At 50.5% G+C, this 19,789-nt stretch overlaps 1 protein-coding gene across 1 annotated transcript in view; it reads left to right on the top strand.

Moving 5' to 3' along the window:
- SPSB4 (splA/ryanodine receptor domain and SOCS box containing 4) overlaps window positions 1-19,244 on the top strand; it is a 77,993-nt gene extending 58,749 nt beyond the window's left edge. Inside the window, exon 3 of the mRNA XM_032347339.1 lies at window positions 17,784-19,244. Coding sequence (XP_032203230.1) covers window positions 17,784-17,911 — 128 coding nt within the window. The 3' untranslated portion in view covers window positions 17,912-19,244. The remainder of the gene's footprint in view (window positions 1-17,783) is intronic.
- Window positions 19,245-19,789: the final 545 nt, after the last annotated feature.

Genomic DNA, 19,789 nt, shown 5'->3' with positions numbered 1-19,789 from the left:
ACTGTGATCTGAAAACTAAAACTTTATTCCTAAATTTGAGGCAAACTCATTTGGCATCCAGACTCAATCCGAACGGGTGTGAGCCATTTATAGCCCTTCCTTCTTTTGCTCAGTGTGAATATTCATAGGTTTCACTATAGAAATATTAATGTATTTGATTGCAAGCACAGCCCCAGACCACAGGGATATTATGCAGTGCTTGGCATAAGCAACTTCATTACTAAACTCTGGAACTCTCTCAATTCTGGAATAGTCTGGCCCCAGGGTTTTGGATAAGGGACCATGGATCTGTAGCACTTCCCTCCAGGGGTTGCAGTGAGGATTACAGGAAATTGTGTGTCACAAATTCTGAGCACTAGGCCCAGCGTGTAATAAGTGCTCAAATAATTGGTTGATTATTCATTGGTCCAAATTGATTATTCTAGGTCCCAAGATCGAACTGAGAGGACAGGAAAAAGGAGCCAGCTTGGGAGAGATGGCCCCAGGAGCTGAAACCAAAGCATGAAAAGAGTGGGAATGCTCTGGTTTGCCCTTCACTGAAATCAGATCTCCCTGGTTCCTGAAAATTCTATCCAAGGAAACAGACATTCTTTAGGGCCTCATAAATCCTTGAGTGTGATTTTGGAATGATTCACCCTGATAGCAAATGTTTGTGAAGGTCCTCAGAGAAAAAACAACACACTTTGTAAGTGTGAGATATATCAAAAAAGGCACAATTGGGCAAGAGCCTGAGTTTTTGTCTTATCATTCACATCTCAGAATCATAGATCTTGGAAGGGAGTTCCAAAACCCTGTTCCTCTGAAGTTCTCAGGCAGAACCTGAGACCTCAGTCTTCACTCTGAACATCTTCCCTTCTCCCCACTAAATAGACTGGAGTTTTACCTGAAAATTCATCTGACAGAAAATTCTGTTGCTTTGGCCCAGAGTCCTGACTTTTCCCTTCACATAGACCAAGACCTCCAACCTAGAGAGACACAGTATGCGGTGCTTGGACGCTTGGGTGACCCTGCTGGAATCCCTCCTCAGCCCCTCACCAGCTGAGAGATCTTGGGCAGGTTGTGAGCTCCATGTGACTTCCTTTCCCCGTCTGATGGTTGTGAGGATTAATCAAGCTAATTTGTGGAAAGGCCTTGAGGTGGTGCCTGGTGCCAGACATGCACACTAGAGACATGGGCTGCTATTCATATTATGTCATAGAAAGTTTGTGGCAGAGTTGACACCGGGGTCTTCTTTCTCTCACTCCAGGGGTCTTGTCTAACTAAATGCACGTTTCTGAAAATAAGTGTCAACAAGGATATGGGGAAATTGCTAGTGGTGATGGAAAATGACGCAGCCACCTTGGAAAAAAGTTTGGGGTCTCCTCAAAATGTTAAACATAGAATCAACATATGACCCAGCAATTCCACTCCTCGCTATATACCCAAGGAATGAAAGTAGGTATTCAAACAAATACTTGTCCCCCAACAGACACATTGCTCACAACAGCCAAAAAGTAGAAATCACCTGAAATGTCCATCACTAGATGGATAAGCAAAATGTGGAGCATGAGTACAACAGAATATTATTTAGCCCGAAAAAGGAAGGAAGATCTGACACCTGCTGCAGCGTGGAGGAGTTCCGGGGACATTGTAACTAAGTGAAAGGAGCCAGATATGAGAGGCCATATATATGGGATATCCAAAACAGATAAATTCATGGAGGAGGAAGGCAGTGAGTGGCTGCCAGAGCCTGGAGCAAGGAGGAGGGAAAGGGAGAGTAAGTGCTTCATGGGTATAGGATCTCCTTTGGGGTGATCACAAAGGTTCGGAACTTGAGAGAGACAGTGGTCGTTCAACACTGTGAATGTATTAAATGCCACTGAATTATAGTTAAAACAGTTAATTTTATGTTATCTTAACCTTCCTGCAATTAAAAAATAAATTTATCTGGGTACCTGGGGGGTTCAGTCGTTGGCCGTCTACCTTCAGCTGAGGCCATAATTCCAGGGTTCTGGGACCGAGGCCCGCATCAGGCTCCCGGCTCCCTGTCCCACTCCCCTTGCTTGTGTTCCCTTTTTTGCTGTATCTCTCTCTGTCAAAGAAATAAACAAAATCTTAAAAAATTAATAAATAAATTTATTGTAAGGCAGCCATCCACAGACTTTAGTCAACAGGGCAACTGTGCTGATGCAGAATGTATTCGTTAAGGGGACTCACTCCCCTTGAGCTTGGCTCTGGAGAGCTCCTTTATTCCTCCTGACTCCCAGGAAACTGTGTGCTCCCCACACTGAGTGTGTCTGACTCATTTCCGATTCCCCAGCACCTGGCTTTGCACACAGCGGATCCTCAAGAGACATGGAACTCTGGGGCATAATTGAATACACAACAGTGCCATCCGCCACTCGTTGGGTCTGCAGGGACAGACCCACAGCTTGTCTTCCTCCCTGAGAAACAGCACGGGAAGACGGCTGTGTCTGGACTTGCTCTGCTGGCCCGGTGAGGTGATGCCTCTCATGCAGGTGGGGCCAGCAGAGGGCGGTTGCTCACCTTAGGTGGTGATGGTATTATTATTATTATTATTATTATTATTATTATTATTATTATTATATCAATTGGGAAACAAGCCTCCCCCTGCCCAGCTGTACTGAGATATAATTGACATATAACATTGTATAAGTTCAAGGTGAACTGCATGTGGATTTGATACACTTACATATGGCAAAAGGATTCCTTCTGCAGGGTAAGCTGACACCTCCATCATCACCTAATTACTTGTTCTCTTTGGTGGTGGGAATATTCAAGATCGATTCTCTTGGCCACTTGAAAGGTTGGTCAAGAGGATTGTCCATCTAGGCTCCTTCAGGAAGCTGATTTTGCCACAGCCTGAACTAAGATATTTTCCTGCCTTTTTCCAGCTCACGCTAGCAAAAAAAGTTAATTTTGTCTGCCATTTTTCTCTACTAATGTGTTTTTGTTCATAAACCTCCACCATCTGCTACCCCTTGTCTGGAGTAAAATAAGAAATAAGAAGGTGTCTGAATTTATGGGAAAGTAGATATGGGCATTTTACACCAAATATATCAGTGTCCTGGGCATTGAACAGTGCCTTGTGAGGAACAGACTCTGGAGCCGACAGCTCTGCCCTTTACTTCTGGGTGACCTTGGGAATCACATGACCTCACTCTGCCTGAGTTTCTCGTCTCTAAAATGAAGGTAAATATGGTGCTTGCTTCCATAGGATGCTGTGAGGACTGAATGAGTTACCAAAGGGCAGATGTCTAGTGCTTGGGACGAGCTCCGTGTTAGCTGTGATTATCACAGGCGGGGTAGTGGCAGTGGTTATTACTGTTATTCTGTGTTGGTCCCTGCAGTGCCCCCTGACTCACAGGTGTCAGAACCCTGCCTAGCAGATTGTACATTTCACCCACCTGGTGTCCATACAAGGAAAATCGGGTGTGAAGAAAGAGTAGATACGTTTGGTGTCCAAGTGAGTGCAGTCTTTCCCAATCTGGATACTCACTAGAATCCATGCTGAGTGACCACGGAGAGAGAGAATGGGTGTTCAGGCAGTTCGGGTCTCTTGCAGCTAGAGTCCTCCTCACTGCGGAAGCACAGGGAGCCAGCCGCTGGACACCACTGAGTCTGTGCCTCCAGGGCTGGCGCAGACCTGCCGGCAGCTTGTGAGGCTGGGCTGCCCCCCAGCTGGTGAATTCTGACAAGGTGGTGAAGGAGCATCCCTGCATGGGAGAGGCCACCCTACTAGCTGGGGTCTGTGTCTGGGCCTCAAAATGTCGTGTTTGGCTGTCCTAAATTAAAATAACCCAAAATTTCCCATAAAATTCTGAATTTCAGGGTTTTTTGGAAAGAGCAAGAAATCTGTGACACCAGGCCCACCTTCCTGCTTGGAGCCCATGCCAGAGCTTGTGTCTGTCCTCTGGTGTCCACAGCCTCCTCCCCAACCCACACCAGCTCTCCCACACCCCCTGCTAACACCTGTTCCTGCCAGTCACTTAGGTTACCCCACCTGGCCCCTAGGCCTTGGAGTTAGCAGCCTCTGATCTAAAATCCAAACATTTCTGTCATACTGGAAGTGGTTTTCATTCAGCCACTGATCATTAACTTTTTTTAAAAAGTTACCTAAAGCAAGAAGTCATTGGCCTTGAGAAACAGAAATAGGACAGTAGTTTCCATATTTGTTAGCTATTATACTGTATCACAGCTCTTTACACACAGAAAATATTTATTTACAGACCTCATCACTTCCCACTTTTTACTAGACACTTTTTCCCTTCCCAAGCCATCCCCTAAATACGGGGCTCCTCTTGGGCTATTTGGATCCTCTGACTAAAGGAGCGGGGAGCCAGGCCGAGAAAACTGGGCAGACTCCATCCAAGAATTCAGTTTACTCATCAGTTTTGCTTAACTTAAGAAAAACAAGTTTCCACCATCCTCCTCAGGGCCTGTTTCTGAGCTCACACTTGGAAAGGTCAAATAAACACAATACATCCATTAGAAGGCCTTCATATTAAACCCCCGGGGCTTATGCTGTTCAGTGAGAGGCTAGAGTGATGACGTTTCCCAAGTGAAAGGAAGTTTGCCTGACCTTGGCTGTTTGCTAGGAAACAGGAGTTAACTGTGCCAGTTAGCCTCGATGGTTGCAGGGTGCATGGCCCAGGGCTGTTTTGGGAAGGGATGGCAGTAGTGCTGGTCATTCCTCCTGGAGGAGAGAAGCCCCCACGTGCAGGCTGCTTTGGCTTTCTTTTTTCCAAACTGTTGAGGCCAAATCCCAGGTGGAACCAGGTGGATTGGATGACCCATTAGTAGCTGCCCCCTCCTGGTCAGGGTCCCTCGTCTGTGCCTGATCCCCCCACTTGCCTACTGGCCAGGGGCTGTGTTGGGCCAGGGGCTCACCTCCAGTCCATCTGGAGGTCTCCACGCAAGGAGACAGAGCTACCCGCCCCACACACAGAGCGAGCGAGGGTGAGGGGTGGGGTGAGGGGGCATCGAGGCTGGGTGACAATCAGCAGAGCTGGGTTCCTTTCCCAGTGCCTGTCACCCCGCCTCTCCAGGAGGGTCTGCCAACAGAAAGCACATCCCAGTTGCAGTTGTGGCCCCATTTCACCACTTTGCTGTGGCTCTAGGCAAGCTGCCTGACTTCTCTCTGTGCCTCAGTTCCCTCAGCCGTGAGTGGGCATGCATAATAGTAGTTACCTCACTGAGTCACAGTGAGGAGTAAGTATGGAAAGACTCAGACCATCCCCCGGCCTAAGAAGTGCTATATGCATCCTTGCTCTGTTTACATTTTTATTGCTATTGTTCCCAAAAATCTGCCAAAGAGCCCAGGAGGGCACAAAGACAGACTTTGAAAGTAAATAGATCCACACTCAGGACTTTCCCCACGCTTCTGCTTCTGATGAGAAGATGGGCAGGAAGAGCCCCAGAGCAGAAGGGCAGGTGAGCTGGGCTGGCAAGTGGGGCTCCACAGACCTGCTCCCTGGCTTCCTGGGGTACAAGCTGCTCTGGCCTCCTCCAACCTCTGGTCGGAATCATCTCTGGTTACTGACACAGAGACCTCCTTCAGGGGATGTTCGTCCTGCTCTCCACACCCCCTGCCCATTTCCACTTTGTTCTAAAGGAGCAGCTGAAACAACAATAGTGGTCACAAGTAATGGCCCCGCAATGCCAGGGCCTGAGCCCGTGGCCCTCATCTTGTGCCTCCACGCCTCCCGAGGCAGGCGTTGTCCCCACGCTGCGGGGGAAGCAGCCAGCCATTTAAAGCCAATGGTCAGCTCCCAGCCTGGGCTGCCTCTCCTACTAGCGGTGCCTTCCCCCAAGCAGTGCTAAGTTCCTGGCAGGCAAGAGTGACCCCTTTATTACTCATCAGCTGGCATTCAGCTGTGATCTGTCTTCTGGCCAGAGAGGGGCCAGTCCATAACTTCTCTCTCTCACTTTTACTCTCCTTCTCTGTTTTTGACGGGACCTCTGACACACAGAATTGGATTCAACATAATCCTTCCTTGTAATACACCATCCTTGGTCCCACACATAGCCCTCTTTCATTCTAACTCGCTTATTTAGGTATTTACTTCTTTATAATTTAATGTTACCATGAATCCACCCCCCAACGACTGGAACATGGGCAGTTGGATACCTGTGTGTCCATCCCTGGTTCAGAGCTGCCAACCCTCACTTCTCTGAATTTTGTGTTTATTGTGCCTTATAGATTTTCCCACTTATATGGCTAAAGAATGACTCATTTAGTTGCTCTTGAGCTTTCTACTTTGTTCCAATACTACTCTGTATTCATTGCTACAGTTTTAAGTAGGTCTTTTTACCTGGTCAGCAAGTCCTGCCGCTCCCACACTCCTTCTTCTTCTTTAGAAGGGCATACACCATGAGGAGAGGGGCCCATCCCTGAGGGCCCCAACACTGCCCTGATTGGGGCATGTCCCAGCTCTCTCTGAAGGACCATTCTGCTCCCTTCTGAGGTCGTCCGCTGTTGGGTGTGTTTTTTCCAATATCCGTAGGGGCAACCAGGTTTTCCCAGGACTGGAGACATTGGGATGATGCATGGTGCAGAGTGGATAATGGCCAGAGAGTTCCCCCTACCTCCCTGAGGCTCTCCCTGCATGCCCAGGGGCTATCCTCTGCCAAAGCCAGGATGTCCAGCCATCACGCTGCTCCCCAGAGCGAGCTCCAAGTTGAAAACAGGCAGATTTTCTGGGAAATTTTTCAGCTGAGTCAGGAACATCCCTCCACCAGACCAGGAACTGGCGCAGTGTATTGCTAATTCTGTCTGCCTGTGGGGACCTCGCTGGAGGGTTCTTTAGCTGGCTTAGGGCAGTGTAAAGGGGCTGCTTTTTAAAATTCATTCCTCATACCAGAAGAGCTGGGCTGCAATTTCATTTGAAAGATGAGACTTAGAGCAGCTGCATCCTCTACTCCAGACGCCAGCCTGCTCATTCCCACGGACCAAGCACCCATGACGTCCAGAGCAGGGCCATGAGGGCTGGGTGGCAAGGACAAGAGCCAGTCCCTACCTGTGGGAGCCCACAGTCTACAGGGGTAAAGGCAGCACCAGCAACAGGAAATGATTCTAGAGCAATTCAGGGTGGGCCAGGATTTATCACTGTTGGGGGTTAGAGAAACCACATTTCCCCATCTGAAAATTAGACAATGATGTCTGGCAGCAGGACAGAATATTTCTGACAGGGGTTGTCTCATAAACTCCTCAGGTGAGTCACCATAATGATGAGAACCACTCAAAGGCCTTTGCTGGGGAGGGCGATTTGGGGGACAGGAGGGAGTCTCACCCAGCAGAGGGAGGGAGCCATGCTGGAAGGCAAGAGGGCAGACACGGGGAGACCCTCGCGAGGCTGCTTTTCCTGGTGGAGTCAGGAAGTGACCAGCGGGCTGGTGGTGAAGGTAGAAAGTCAGGATGGGTCACAGATGTTTAGAAGATAGGCATGGAATAGCTTGCTGGTAGGCCAATTGGGAGGGCGGAGGAGGGCTTGGGAGCCTAAGACGTGGTCTCTAGGGCAGGGATTCCACCAGAGAAGCAGAGCGGTGAGGCGGATGGGCTGAGATAAGTGATTGGTTTCTCTGCTGGGCATTGGGATGTGTGTGGAGCAACCCATGGTCCAAGCCTGACCACTGTATTGGAATCACTGGGGACCTTGTGAAGTTGCTGGTACTGATGGAGTTGTGCTGGGTGGGCTTGAGATCCCCCATTCCCAACAGGCTCCTGGGGGAAGCTGATGCTGCTGGTTCGTGGATGCTCACTGGGGTCCCAGACTGGAGCTGGGGTAAGGTGGTGGGACACTGTCCCCGGTTCAGGTAATAGCAGGTGCCCAATCCCTGCTGAGTTGAGGTCTGTAGTCACTTTAGTTCCCCTCCAAAATGAAAGTACCTCGGCCTTCAGGAATACCAGAATACCCGTATGGATCATTCCAGTCAGAATTCCAGGACATGAAACTGGGAAGGGACACGTGCCTTTTTGGAAATGTTTTCATTAGAAGAGTGAGGCACACACCATTTCACAGTGCTCTTTCATCCCTGGGACATGCATGGTCACCTGGATGGACACTTGGCTAGGATCTAGGGTACAGCCTCTGCTCAGAGTGAGGTGAGGACACTTTCTATTTTAAAACACTAGATCTTCCACAATTGAATTTTGTTTCCTCAAAGCATCATTTGAGAAAACTATGAACTTTTCCCATTGTTATACAAACAAGATTCTTTGAACATTTCTAAGAGATAAGCCTTTGGAGGCAATAAGCGTCCTCACTCCACGGTAGAGCTAGCTAACTCATTAATTTTCTGAAACTTGTTTTACCTGCTGCTTCCTCCAGGAAGCCATCCCGGGTACCCCCAGGCTGAGTTAGGTGCTCCTCTTCTTGGCTCTTCCAACTCCCCTTATAGTTCCTGCTAGTAAACACAAACCTGTCTGGGCTACCACCATTTATTCCAGTCTCTCTGTTCCCTCTGTAGCCCCTGGGTACAGATGAGCCCCTGGGTGCCCAGCTTCCTGCTCAGGTCTTGCAAAGTACATGTGTAAGTAGAAGTACGATGACTGCATGAGTGTGTGACTCCTCATCGCACCAGAGGAACAAGACTTTATCCATAAAGTCCACAAAATGACACTGGGACTCTGGTATCCCTCCAAACCTGTCTTTTTTTTTTTTTTTTTTAATTAGAGAGAAGGGGGCGCCTGAGTGGCTCAGTCACTTGAGTGTCTGCCTTCAGCTCGGGTCGTGGTCCCAGGGTCCTGGGATCGAGTCCCACACATTTGCCTCCCTGCTTGGCGGGGAGCCTGCTTCTCCTTCTCCCTCTGCCATTCCCCCCACTTGTGCTTTCTGGCTCTCTGTGTGTCAAATAAATGAATAAAATCTTTAAAAAAATAAAAATAAAAATAAATTAGAGAGAAGGAAAACACAAGCAGAAGCAGTGGCAGTGGCAGGGCAGAGAGAGAAGCAGGCTCCCTGCTGAGCAAGGATCCTGAGGTGGGATTTGATCCCAGGATCCTAGAACCCTGGGATCATGACCTGAGCTGAGGGCAGACGCTTAATTGACTTAGCCACCCAGGCGCCCCCCTCCAAACCCTTCTTAAGAAGACTTTGATTAAAACAGTGATGTTCTCATGCTTTGATTTCCCCATCTGCAGAATGAGCCAGTGAAGATGTCTTACACTGCTTGGGGAGATTTCAAGTTTGCTGTCAATAGAGCCTGACCTTGGCCTTGGACTAGGGTAGAAGCCAAGCTAGGAATTCTCTCGGTATAGCTCTCCACAGCGCTGCCAGGCTCTGAGTCTGGGCAGGTGAGGGGACCCCTTCCCATCTCCCCAGTCCTTCCCAGCCTAAACACAAAGAGGTTTCTGCAGGCTGCATCCGCTTAGAAGTTGAGGGAGCCCCCAAAAGAGCTGAGGCCACAGATCCCCAGGGTGGTCGGAGTCCCCAGCACCTGCCTGGAGCCATTCATTCTTCCTCACAATCCACACCCATCCACTGGCTTTGGTGGGGCCAGGGCATACCAGCGAAGTGAGCAGACAGCCCCAGCCCTGCTGAGATCTTAGCCAAGAGGGCAGAGGACACCTGTGGAGGAAAGACCCTCAGATGAAGGATTCGGGTTACCAGATTCTTCATTCCTTTGACAGTGCTAATGTGAGCCTCTGGCTAAAACAAGCCTCACTTGGTAAACCCGAGTGTGGCCTCTGAGCAGCCAGCCCTGCCTTTGATAATATGGCAGGTTATGGCCAGCCAGGTGTCACCTCCTCCAGGAAGCCCACCCGGCCTATGCTAGCAGCCTAGGAGCCACAGCCCTAGGTCTCCGAGGCTCATCTAACATTCATCTCACAGGCTTCACCAGCCCAGCCATTCACTTGTTCATGTACATTTAAACGTAATCTCAGTGGGTTCCGTTAGTCCTTCCACTGCCAGGATTCAATGTGATTTCTGTTCTGCCAAGCGTCAGCAGTGGAAGGGACCCTGAGCCTTCTTGCCAAGTCCCTTGCCGTGCTGACAGGGGCGGGGACCCTGGGCCCCCTCCGAAGGCAGAGCCGCTCTACCAGCTGGTGGCCGAGGCCAGCCCGGGCCCTGGGCTGCCAGCTGTTCAGGCACTTCACACTCGGCTGTGCAGCAGGGTCAGGGCCAGAAGGGCCTGCAAAGGAACTGAACAGAGATGAACCAGTCCCAAGGTGCTCCCTGTTCCAGTGTGTTCTCAGACCCCAGCCACTCCCTGGCTACCCACCTCTCAGCCTGCCTCCATACCCTTTGTCATTCAGCTGGGGGAGGAGGAAAGTGGAGGAAAGGGATGTGGATGAATAGAGCACAAAAGGAGAGGGTCCTAGGGCCCAGAGGCTTCTCCAAGAGGAAAGAGTAGTCACAGTGCAGGTGGCTGATCCCGGGGTCAGAGACTGGGGTGCCGGAATGGGCTTTTAGGAATGTGGCTGAGCTCCATGGCCTGGCCCAGGGGTGGGCAGCTGGGTGGAGGAGCGTGTCCCGAGCACGAGGCAGTGCAGAACCGGGAGCCTGAGCAATGAGAGGCTGTGTCCATGGGGGAGTCCGTCAGTCAGGGGTGGCCAGTACATGTGCGGGCCAGAGCCCTGACAAGAGATCAGCCCAGTGCTGTGAGCCGCGGGGGAGCCGGGACTTCTCACAAGCAGATGGCGGGTGCAGAGCTTCGGATGTGGCAAGAGGCGGCAGAAAGTCGTGCCCCACCTCCTGGGTCTGAAGGCACAGACAGCCTCCTCAGGGGAGTCTGGGGGACAAGGCTCCATGCACTTAAGGCAGGAAGTAGGGGGAGGTCTCAGAGAAGTCAGGGTGCAATTTTCTGTGTGTAAAGCTGCAGTCTGGAGAGCACAGTGGGAGATTTGCTGAGGGCTGGGGTGAGAGGCGAGGGGGCACAGAGCATGACGGGGGGGGGGGGATGGCACTTGAGAGAAGCGACAGCCATAGATAGGGGATCCAATGGCTCTTCATGTCCATCACTCTGCCTACCTTCACATCCGTGTTCTATTTTTCTCCTCTCTTGTCCTGGAATCTGGTACCATCTTGTTTGTTGGATTCTTTTTTCATTTTGCTGGAGTTCATCCCTGTGTGCTATGTGGGGCCGTTCCCCTGCACCTAGGAGCACTGTGGAGTCCGGGCCATTCCCCTGCACCTGGGAGCACTGTGGAGTGCATTCTGCTGGGCCGGGTCCTGGGCCAGGGAGCTGGAGGGTGGGCCAGACCCACAGGGACTCCATCCAGATAGAAGCCTCCTCCCACTAGCCCCTGTGCCCTCCACTGGCTTGGGCTCCACAGGGCCTCTCTATTCAACCGCAGTGCTGAGCAGGAGCTATCCCTGGGCTGTCCACCTGACCCCTAGCACAGGCCTGGACTTCAGCTGCCGCCGATGCCAAGCTCAGAGTTCTTCAAGGGAGTACCCCAATGTTTGCTCTGTGTCCTGTCTGCCCTCTGTTGCTGGAGCTCGGGGCTTCTCCAGGGTTCTCAGGTGAGAACCACGTTTAGCCCTGGCATACAAGGCCACCAGTTCTCTGTTTAAATTTCCCACCAACCTGTCCCACCTGCCCGTGTCTTCCTGGAATTTACCCGAACATCCCAGTTGCTAACTGCCTTTCTTCTGCCCTTTCAGGGAGACGGGGCTGGGATGGGTTTAAGTGCATAGCCCAGGTTGCCCCCTGGAACACAGTCCCATGCAATTCAGGTGGCATTTTCTTGCGCTCTTTGTCCTGGGTTCTCCTCTTTGGAGGTTTCCCACATCCTCCCTCCGCAGTGTTGCTAGGGAGGGCCATGCATTATTTAGGACTACTCTGCTGTGCGGCACTCCTATGCGCACAAGGGGACTCACTCACTCTCTATCCCAGGGTAAAATATGGGGCCCATCTGTGCCAGGGATGCTTGCTGGCCCAGAGTTCATCAGAAAACACTGCTTAGTCCCAGCTGTAGTCACAGCCTTTTTTGCTGGGGAGACAGCGAAGCTTGCAAAGAGAAAAGCCCAGATTCTAAATGCTTTCTAGGTGGAGATTAGGCCCCTGTCAACCATGACAGGGCTCGTCGGCATAGGGATGCCATATATTTTGGAAGTGAGCAGGTGATTATGTATTCGTCTATTGGTGTAGTAAACTGAGTGGAGTGACAGGTGTGGATGCCAAGGGTGGGGGAGCCAAGTCTTTGGGGAGGAGGTGACCCTTGATGGGGGTCCTACCAAGGAGGCAGGTTTCTGGCAGGCAGTGCAGGAGAGGGTCTTCCAGCTAGAGAAGCAGAATGAGGGGAGTCCCAGGGGCATGCAGGCAATCCTCTGAGTCTTCCAACACCAACACCTTAGTCTATGGATAAGCTATTAGCACAGTGTATGGCACATGGAGTGTGTGTGTGTGTGTGTGCGCGCGCGCGCGCGCGCTTGTCTGCATGTGTGTCTTCTCATTTCTTTTCCTGAAAACAAAAGGTACCCAGGTCTACTTGAGTTCAGATGTCACAGCTGTCACTCAAATCTTCCTCCATCTGCTGGCCATTGTCTAAAACAGTTGCAAAAGAATTTCACCTACTGACCTTAAAATGTTGCTCTTTTTTCAAAATACAAACATAGGGATGGGAGTAGGGTCTGGTGACTCACATCTTGGCATCTTCTGCTGCAGGGAGAGGAGACTGTCAAGGGACCCAGGAGAGCTGCTTCACCTACCAGTCCCTGAGGAAAATCTCTACACTTCCATCACAGACATGGACTATCTAAGCCAGATGATCTAACTTCCCCCATTTTATTGACAGCAAAACAGAGTCCCTGGGAAGTACCGTGGCTTACTTGGGGTTGGTCGTACAGGAGGTTTGTGGCGGGGAATTATGGAAAATTCAGGTCACTGTAGAACCTTGGAGATGATTGCCTTGGGATATTTTTAGCATGGAACCAGACATTCAGCCCCAGCTCCAATAAATCTTCATCAAGAACCGAGTGTTGCTGTCAATTAGGACAATGTACTGAGGCATTTTTAGAACTACAGTAAGTAAACTATTACTATTTTTGAAGGTACCTCTTGGGCTGATGGCCTGAAATAAGACATATTGTAGAGAGAGTGCCTTTAAGGCAAAGAGTGCGCAGTGTCATACCATCACTGCAACACGCGGATGGAGGTGTTGCTCTCCCCTTCTTTACAGAGGAGGAAAATGTGGGTCTAAGAAGGTGAGCCAGCCATGGCCCAACAGTGGTGGGAGCAGGAGCAAGGACTCCACGCCGGCCTCTTCTCCCCACTTTACCCTGTTGGGGCAGGGTGGGGGGTGCCTGGCTGGTGTTGGATCCACACCCACCCAGCAGGGAGTAGAGCCCGCCCCCCCAACTCAGCCTGTGACTTTTTATTTTTCTTAACGTACATGTGTTTTTTAAGTATAAACAGACAGAAAGTCAGGGGACTAAGCTTGATGGTTTTCACCAGCTGAGCACACTAGTATAACTAGAACTCAACAGGATAGTGTCTACTCCCCAGGAGTGTCCTCCTGCCTCCCTCATCACCTCCTGCCCAGTATTGGCACAGCCCTCGCTTCATCATCCTGGCTTTGGAAGCTTATAAATGAAGTCACACATGATGTGCCTCTCTTTCGCTCATGATTATGTTTGTGATACATCCACGTGTTTGCACGTCCTCGTGGGTCCTTCCTTCTGGTGGCTGCTTAGTGTTCTGCTCTATGCAGACACAGTTTATGTGTGCGGTCCCCTGTTGGCAGACCCCAGAACTGTAGTTTCCAGATCGGTGCTCTTACAAATAACGCTTCTGTGAGCATTCCTGCACATGCATTTGGGAGCCCCGGTGTACCTGAAGTTTAAGTGCAGGCAAGAGGCACGGCTTTAGATGCCTGGAGTAGTTGTGCCCGGTTGCATGCTCTCGGCGTTACGAGAGTCCCCGTTTCACCGCATCCTTGCCTGCACTTGCTGTTGTCTTGTTTGCATTTGGGCTGTTCGGGTTGGCGTGTAGCAGACTCATACCGTGGTACTAATCTGCACTTCTCCGGTGAGTCATGAAGTCAAGCGTTTTTTTCAAGGACTTATTGGCCATTTGGATATTCACTTTTGGGGAACAAGGATTCCTTTTTCAAAAATTTTTGTTTTAGTTGGAAAACATTTCTGAAAATGACTCCTATGCTGAAAGATCTGGGTTTCTCTTGCCACCTGGTTGATCATTTCTAAGCCTTGGCATTTGGCGGCTCGAAGAAGGCTTCTGAAGCCAAGGGGAGTCAGCAAAGAGGAGTCAGGGGGTGGGCCCAGCTGCCACAGGGCATCCCTGGAGCTTTGGGAGTTTCACAGCCACTGCAAGGACTTGCCCTGTACACTTGGGCACTGCTGTGTGGCTGTCCGTGTAAAGGTCCCTCAAGAAATGAGAAGAGATGATTTGTATCACACTTAGCACTAACGATGTCCCCTGGGCTCTACCCCAAACCCTTTGTCACTTCCTTTTAGAGTTGGGCTCTGGAATCGATCTCCGTGCCTGCAGAGGAATAACAATAAATAGAGTTCTTCCCTTCTCCCAGACCCTAACTAGGCAGGGAACACACAGGGAATTGGGTTTGCTGACAAGGCTTAGCATTTTGGACTCTGAGGACCTAATGTGTGCCTAGAGCTTTAAAATATTTAAGAAAGCTCTCAAGGTCTGGCAGTGATGATCAACTCAAAATTTTCCTGATGCAAAGTGCAAGCCCATCTCCCCTTATTCAGGGAAGGAACTACTGGCCTCCCAGCCAGAACCTACCTCATTACCAGCCCTCTCCAAGCTTATCATCCCCAAGGGCAACCACAAAAATGCCTGGATGGAAAGGAGGGAGCTAGAAGTGGCTTACGGTGAACACCTACTATATGCTGGGCACTGTGCTAAGGGCGTCACACTGGCTCACTGACTCCTCACCACAAGCCTCTTGTCAATTAAAACCTACTCAGTTCTTGGGGGATTTATAGGGAAATGGGGAGCTAAGATGGAAATGCTGCCAGGCAAAAGTAATTCATTCCAATTGCTTAAAACATCTGGAGAAGACAAGCCCAGGAACAGAACATCAACTTGTTCATTTAACAGTGTCTGGGCCATTTGCCTGTGATGGGAGCAGACTGAGGGCTGTAGATCCTAAGATGGGTGAGTCAGGGTCACATCCTTTAAGAAGCTTACAGTCACATTGTACCCACTCCTTGTTCAGTGAATGGGACAGAGCATCCTTGCCACATCTGTCCAACTGGAAGGAGAGCACACTTTGGCTCCATACACCTTAGGCACAGCGCCCACCTGTGTCCTGCCGACATGCCACATGTGGGGACCAGCTCCTAGCTCAGGCCAGCTGTGTGTCCTTGGGCAAGTGAATCACCCTCTTTGTGCTTCAGTTTCCTCCTCCTTAACATGGGGTAAGAGTAATAGTCATAATAACAATCCTACCCCAAAGGTTTGTTGTGATATGAGTTTGACACATACAAGCGTATGAGCAGCTACAAATAAAGCTACAAAACAAATAAATATTTAAAAAAAAAAAGACTTATTATGTGGTCAGGTGGTGTTCTAAACCACCTGACCACATAATAAGTCTTTTTTTTTTTAACATTTTATTTATTTATTTGAGAGAGAGAGAGAGAAAGAGCACAAGCAGGGGGAAGGGACAGGCAGGCTCCCTGCTGGGCACTGAACCTACCCCAGGGCTCCATCCCAGGGCCCTAGGAATCATGACCTGAGCCAAAGCCAGAGGCTTAACCAACTGAGCTACCCAGGTGCCCCCATAAAAAGTCTTCAATAAAGAGTAAATACAGGAGCACCTGGGTGGCTCAGTTGGTTAAGCCTCTGCCTTCAGCTCAGGTACGATCCCAGGGTCCTGGGATCGAGCTCCAAGTCAGGCTCTCTGCTTGGTGGGGAGCCTGCTTCCTCACCTCTCTCTCTGCCTGCTTGTGATCTCTCTCTCTCTCTCTCTCTCTCTCTGTGTCAAATAAATAAATAAAATATTAAAAAAAAAGAAGAGTAACTACAGTCAACCTGAAACTAATGTAAATTGTGTGTCAGCAATGCTTAAATACAAAATATATAAATAAACAAAAATTTACAATCAGACAGGAGGATTTGGGTTTGAGAGGGGGGTGTTCACAGAGGCATGATCTGGAGAGCTGTGCAAAGCTTGGCTCAGAACCAGGTTGAGGGCAGGGAGAAAGAGCGCTGGGTACAGGGGAGTAGCTGAGTGAGGCGGGGGGGGGGGGGGGGCACGTCAAGAGGGGTGTCAAGCGTTGGTCTGGGCATGGTGACTATGGGACCATCTGCTTTCTGGGCCTGAAAAACGGGATGCCCGGTCCTCCCTGGCCAAGAGCGAGGGTTTATATGAGGATAAGAGGGCACTGAGGAGAGAATATTTAAAGCCACCAATACCCCGTGCAGATATGCGACCGTGCAGCCTCGCCCCCGGTGAAGGAGAGCTGGACACACTTCAGGGTGAGGCTTCCAGGGTACCAGCCAAGCCCTGCCTTAGTTCTAAATGGCTCTCTATATGAACTCTGCAGCTCTAGTAAATGAAAATTTCCATAAACATACTCTTGACCGCTTTTCCATCCTTTATGATATTACTCCTCTCATAGCTCTTGTGTTAGTTATTTGCTACTTACAGCTCAATTGCATTTTAGTATATTATAGAGTGCTTTTAAATTATCACTTATTCTGTTACCAAAAAAAGTGGGAAGATGCAGCTTCCAGCCTCTAGCATGTTCCTGCAGGCTTGGGGAAACCAAGCCAGGTGAGATAACTGTAACCACCTCCATCTTCATTCCTGATCCAGCAGACCAGCACCATTCCAATCTCAGCCTGTCCTGTCTTATGCCTCTCTGCCTTTGCCTATTCTCTTGGCCTAGAGCACTCTCCTCCCTAACATTACATAAAGCTCCTACTCACTCTTCAAAACCTCATTCAGTTATTCTCCTTTGAAGCTTTCAAACAGTTCTTGCATAGGAACTGCCTGGTTTCTGTCCCCTGTGCATTTAAGAATTATTGCATATACTCTACTCAGATTATTCACCCATTTTGATTTGGGACCACGAGCCTTCCTCTGCTTCTAGGGCTGCCTCCGGCCTTGGCTTTGTTATCACTGCATCCCTGGGTCCAATCAGAGGGCATGGAAGAGACTAAGAGCTTAATAAACATGTCTGCAGTAAAACTAACTAAACTTGGTCCTACATCCAAAGGTTCTATGGCTTATGGTCTTTAATTCATGAAATTTTCTAGAACTGGATATTAAAAGAACATGTGTCCTTCTGCTGATCATCAAAAGATGTTACAGGAGAAGTGTGAGGGTTCAGAGGAATTTCAAACAGGCTCCCTAAGCTTAACCTGTTTCTAAGAGGAAGCCCCCTGCAGATCCCCTCCTAGGTCAGAAGATCTCATTTTTACCACGACCTGCAACGAGAGGCATTTTTTCCATTGAGACACACTGAGCACCCACATCAGAGACAAAGTTTTCATGGAATGATATTTATCCTTGTTATGGTCATTGCTGTCCACTTACTCTTTTTTTTTTTTTTTTTCTTGTCTTTCCTCCCTTCCTTCTTTCCTTCCTTCCTTCCTTCCTTTGCTGGTCACCGTCCAGTGAACTGATTTCACCATTCTTTAGTCTAACCGGTTGTTTCCCACAGTTTGAAAAACACTGCTGTAAGCCCTCAGCTAACATAACCAGAGGCGACTTCTCGGAGGAGGAGCCCTAGGCCCTGAACTTCAGGTGTGAGGAGCCCATGCGCCAGTGGTGGGCAGAGGGTAGGTGGGGGCAAGCAGGTGTGCAAGGCACCAGCGAAGACTAACCCACTCCCCTCTCGTTGCAGCCGAGCCCCTGCCGCTGATGGACCTGTGCCGGAGATCCATCCGCCTGGCCCTGGGCCGCCAGCGACTGCGGGACATCGGCGCCCTGCCTCTGCCTCAGTCCCTCAAAAACTATCTGCAGTACCAGTGAGGCTGCGGAGCAGCAGTGGGCACGCACACCCAGCAGGGCCTGGCATCTCCTGGTCACGCGGTACCTTCAGGAAGGGGTGCTCCTCCTCGCCCCAGCGCCAGGACACTCAGTTCCTTGAAAGGACGGGGACGCGTTCCCACCGCGGAAAATGAAATGTCTCTTGCCAACAGTATTCGCTGCCTTGAAGGCGGCCCTTCTAAGTCAGGCACCTCCTCGGAAGCCGTGCAGAGCCCCGAACCTGCGCGTGGCGAAGATCCTGCCCACCGACCAAGACCCTGCGGCCACCGGTATTGACCAGGGAGCCTGTCTCCTTAGTCAAGAGAATGAATAAAACATCTGGGCAGGAGACTTCTGTTGCGTGTCCTGGTGCAGACAGGGCCGGGGGAAACTGGCCAGCTCCGGGAGCAAATTGCCTCTGAATAATGAATGACGAAAACAGCCGGATGCGGGTGCCCCTGTGGGCCCCACCCCTTGACACTTTAGGACTTTGTGCCCCTTTGCAAGACTCTTACCCAGGGTTGTCCAAATGCGGAATTGGCACGTGGACAGAGCTGTGTTTCCACACCTTCCAGCTTACCTCTTGGAACATTGTTTACTTAACCCCATCACCGCCTTCCGTTCCCAACCCATCCCCACCCCTGCGCGGACCCACAGTTCTCTGGCTACCCCAGGCACCTCTATTCAGGGAAGCTGAGTCTGACTAATTCACCCCAGGGACAAGAGTGTATCCTTATTATTATTATTGTTGTTGTTATTATTATCTTGAGTCACGCTGCATTTTAAAAGAGGAATGTGGTGAGGGCAGTACTTAGTCCAAAGGTGCTAATGGGGAAATTTGGGGCATTGTGCCACACAAATGGATGATGTCCTCAGGTTGGGGAGCCTTCCCGGGGTGCTGGGGGTCTCTAGGCAACCGCCCATTCCGGAGGTGCCTCGCTGCCACAAAGCTTTATTTGTGCGAATTATTTTTTCACTTTGGGAGACATGTACGAGTTTGTTTCTGTTTCCAGTGTGCGTGTGATGTGCTCTTTATTTATCAGCTTGGGGCTGCACGGGCAGCCCTGTCGCTGGCAGGGTGGCCATGGGCAGCAGCTTCTCCGCCTGCTGCCAGTCCCGTCCCCTGCTGGAGACGATGCTGCCGCCGCCGCCTCCATCTCCGCCATTGGGAATCTCTCATGTGTTTCTGAAGCCCTCTGCCCACTCCCATTTTTAACTGGAAATTGTCACAGCAGGGGGATTCCAGAGCCCCAGACGGCACTGCCTCCCCCCACTTTAATGTGAATTCGACCGATGAATGAGGAGCGTTTCTAATAAAGTTTGTCCTTCAGTCCTTCAGCTGCTCAGTACATGTTCTGTGGGGAGGGGTGGGCGGGGGCCTTGTGTCAACCTGGCTGGTGTGTCCCCAGACCCTCAGGAGGCAACAATGCAAACCCCTCCCCAGCTCTTCTTGCCTCTTTTGTCTTGCTGGTCCCACCTGTGCCCAAACGCAAGTCATTTTACAAAGGCCTGCCCTGGGAGAATGAACGTGCCTGGATCCCGTGTCCATGCCAACTAGGCATGGTGGTGGAAAACCGGGTTGGACTGATGCCTGGGGAGTGTCCTAAGGGTGGCTCTGCAGGGGGCATAGGGTGATTGCAAACCAGACCCAAAAGTGGGTCCAGATGTGACTTTGGAAGTGCATGTCATTCTCAAGGAGTAGTGCCAATTGCTAAAGGGGGAGTGTGCAGCCTAGGCAGGCTTGGGGCTGCAAGCAAGTCAGGCTAAGGTCTGGGTGAGGACTGGCACAACATTCAATCAGAAAGACAGGTCACCAACATACACGGTGCCAACCTCTGAGGACCCAGGGCTCAGGCAGATCTGTCCCTCCAGGGAGATGGG

Source organism: Mustela erminea, chromosome 1, assembly GCF_009829155.1.
Source record: "Mustela erminea isolate mMusErm1 chromosome 1, mMusErm1.Pri, whole genome shotgun sequence".
NCBI lineage: Eukaryota > Metazoa > Chordata > Mammalia > Carnivora > Mustelidae > Mustela > Mustela erminea.
Note: the sequence above shows the minus strand (reverse complement) of the source record. Positions and strands in the feature narration are given on the sequence as shown.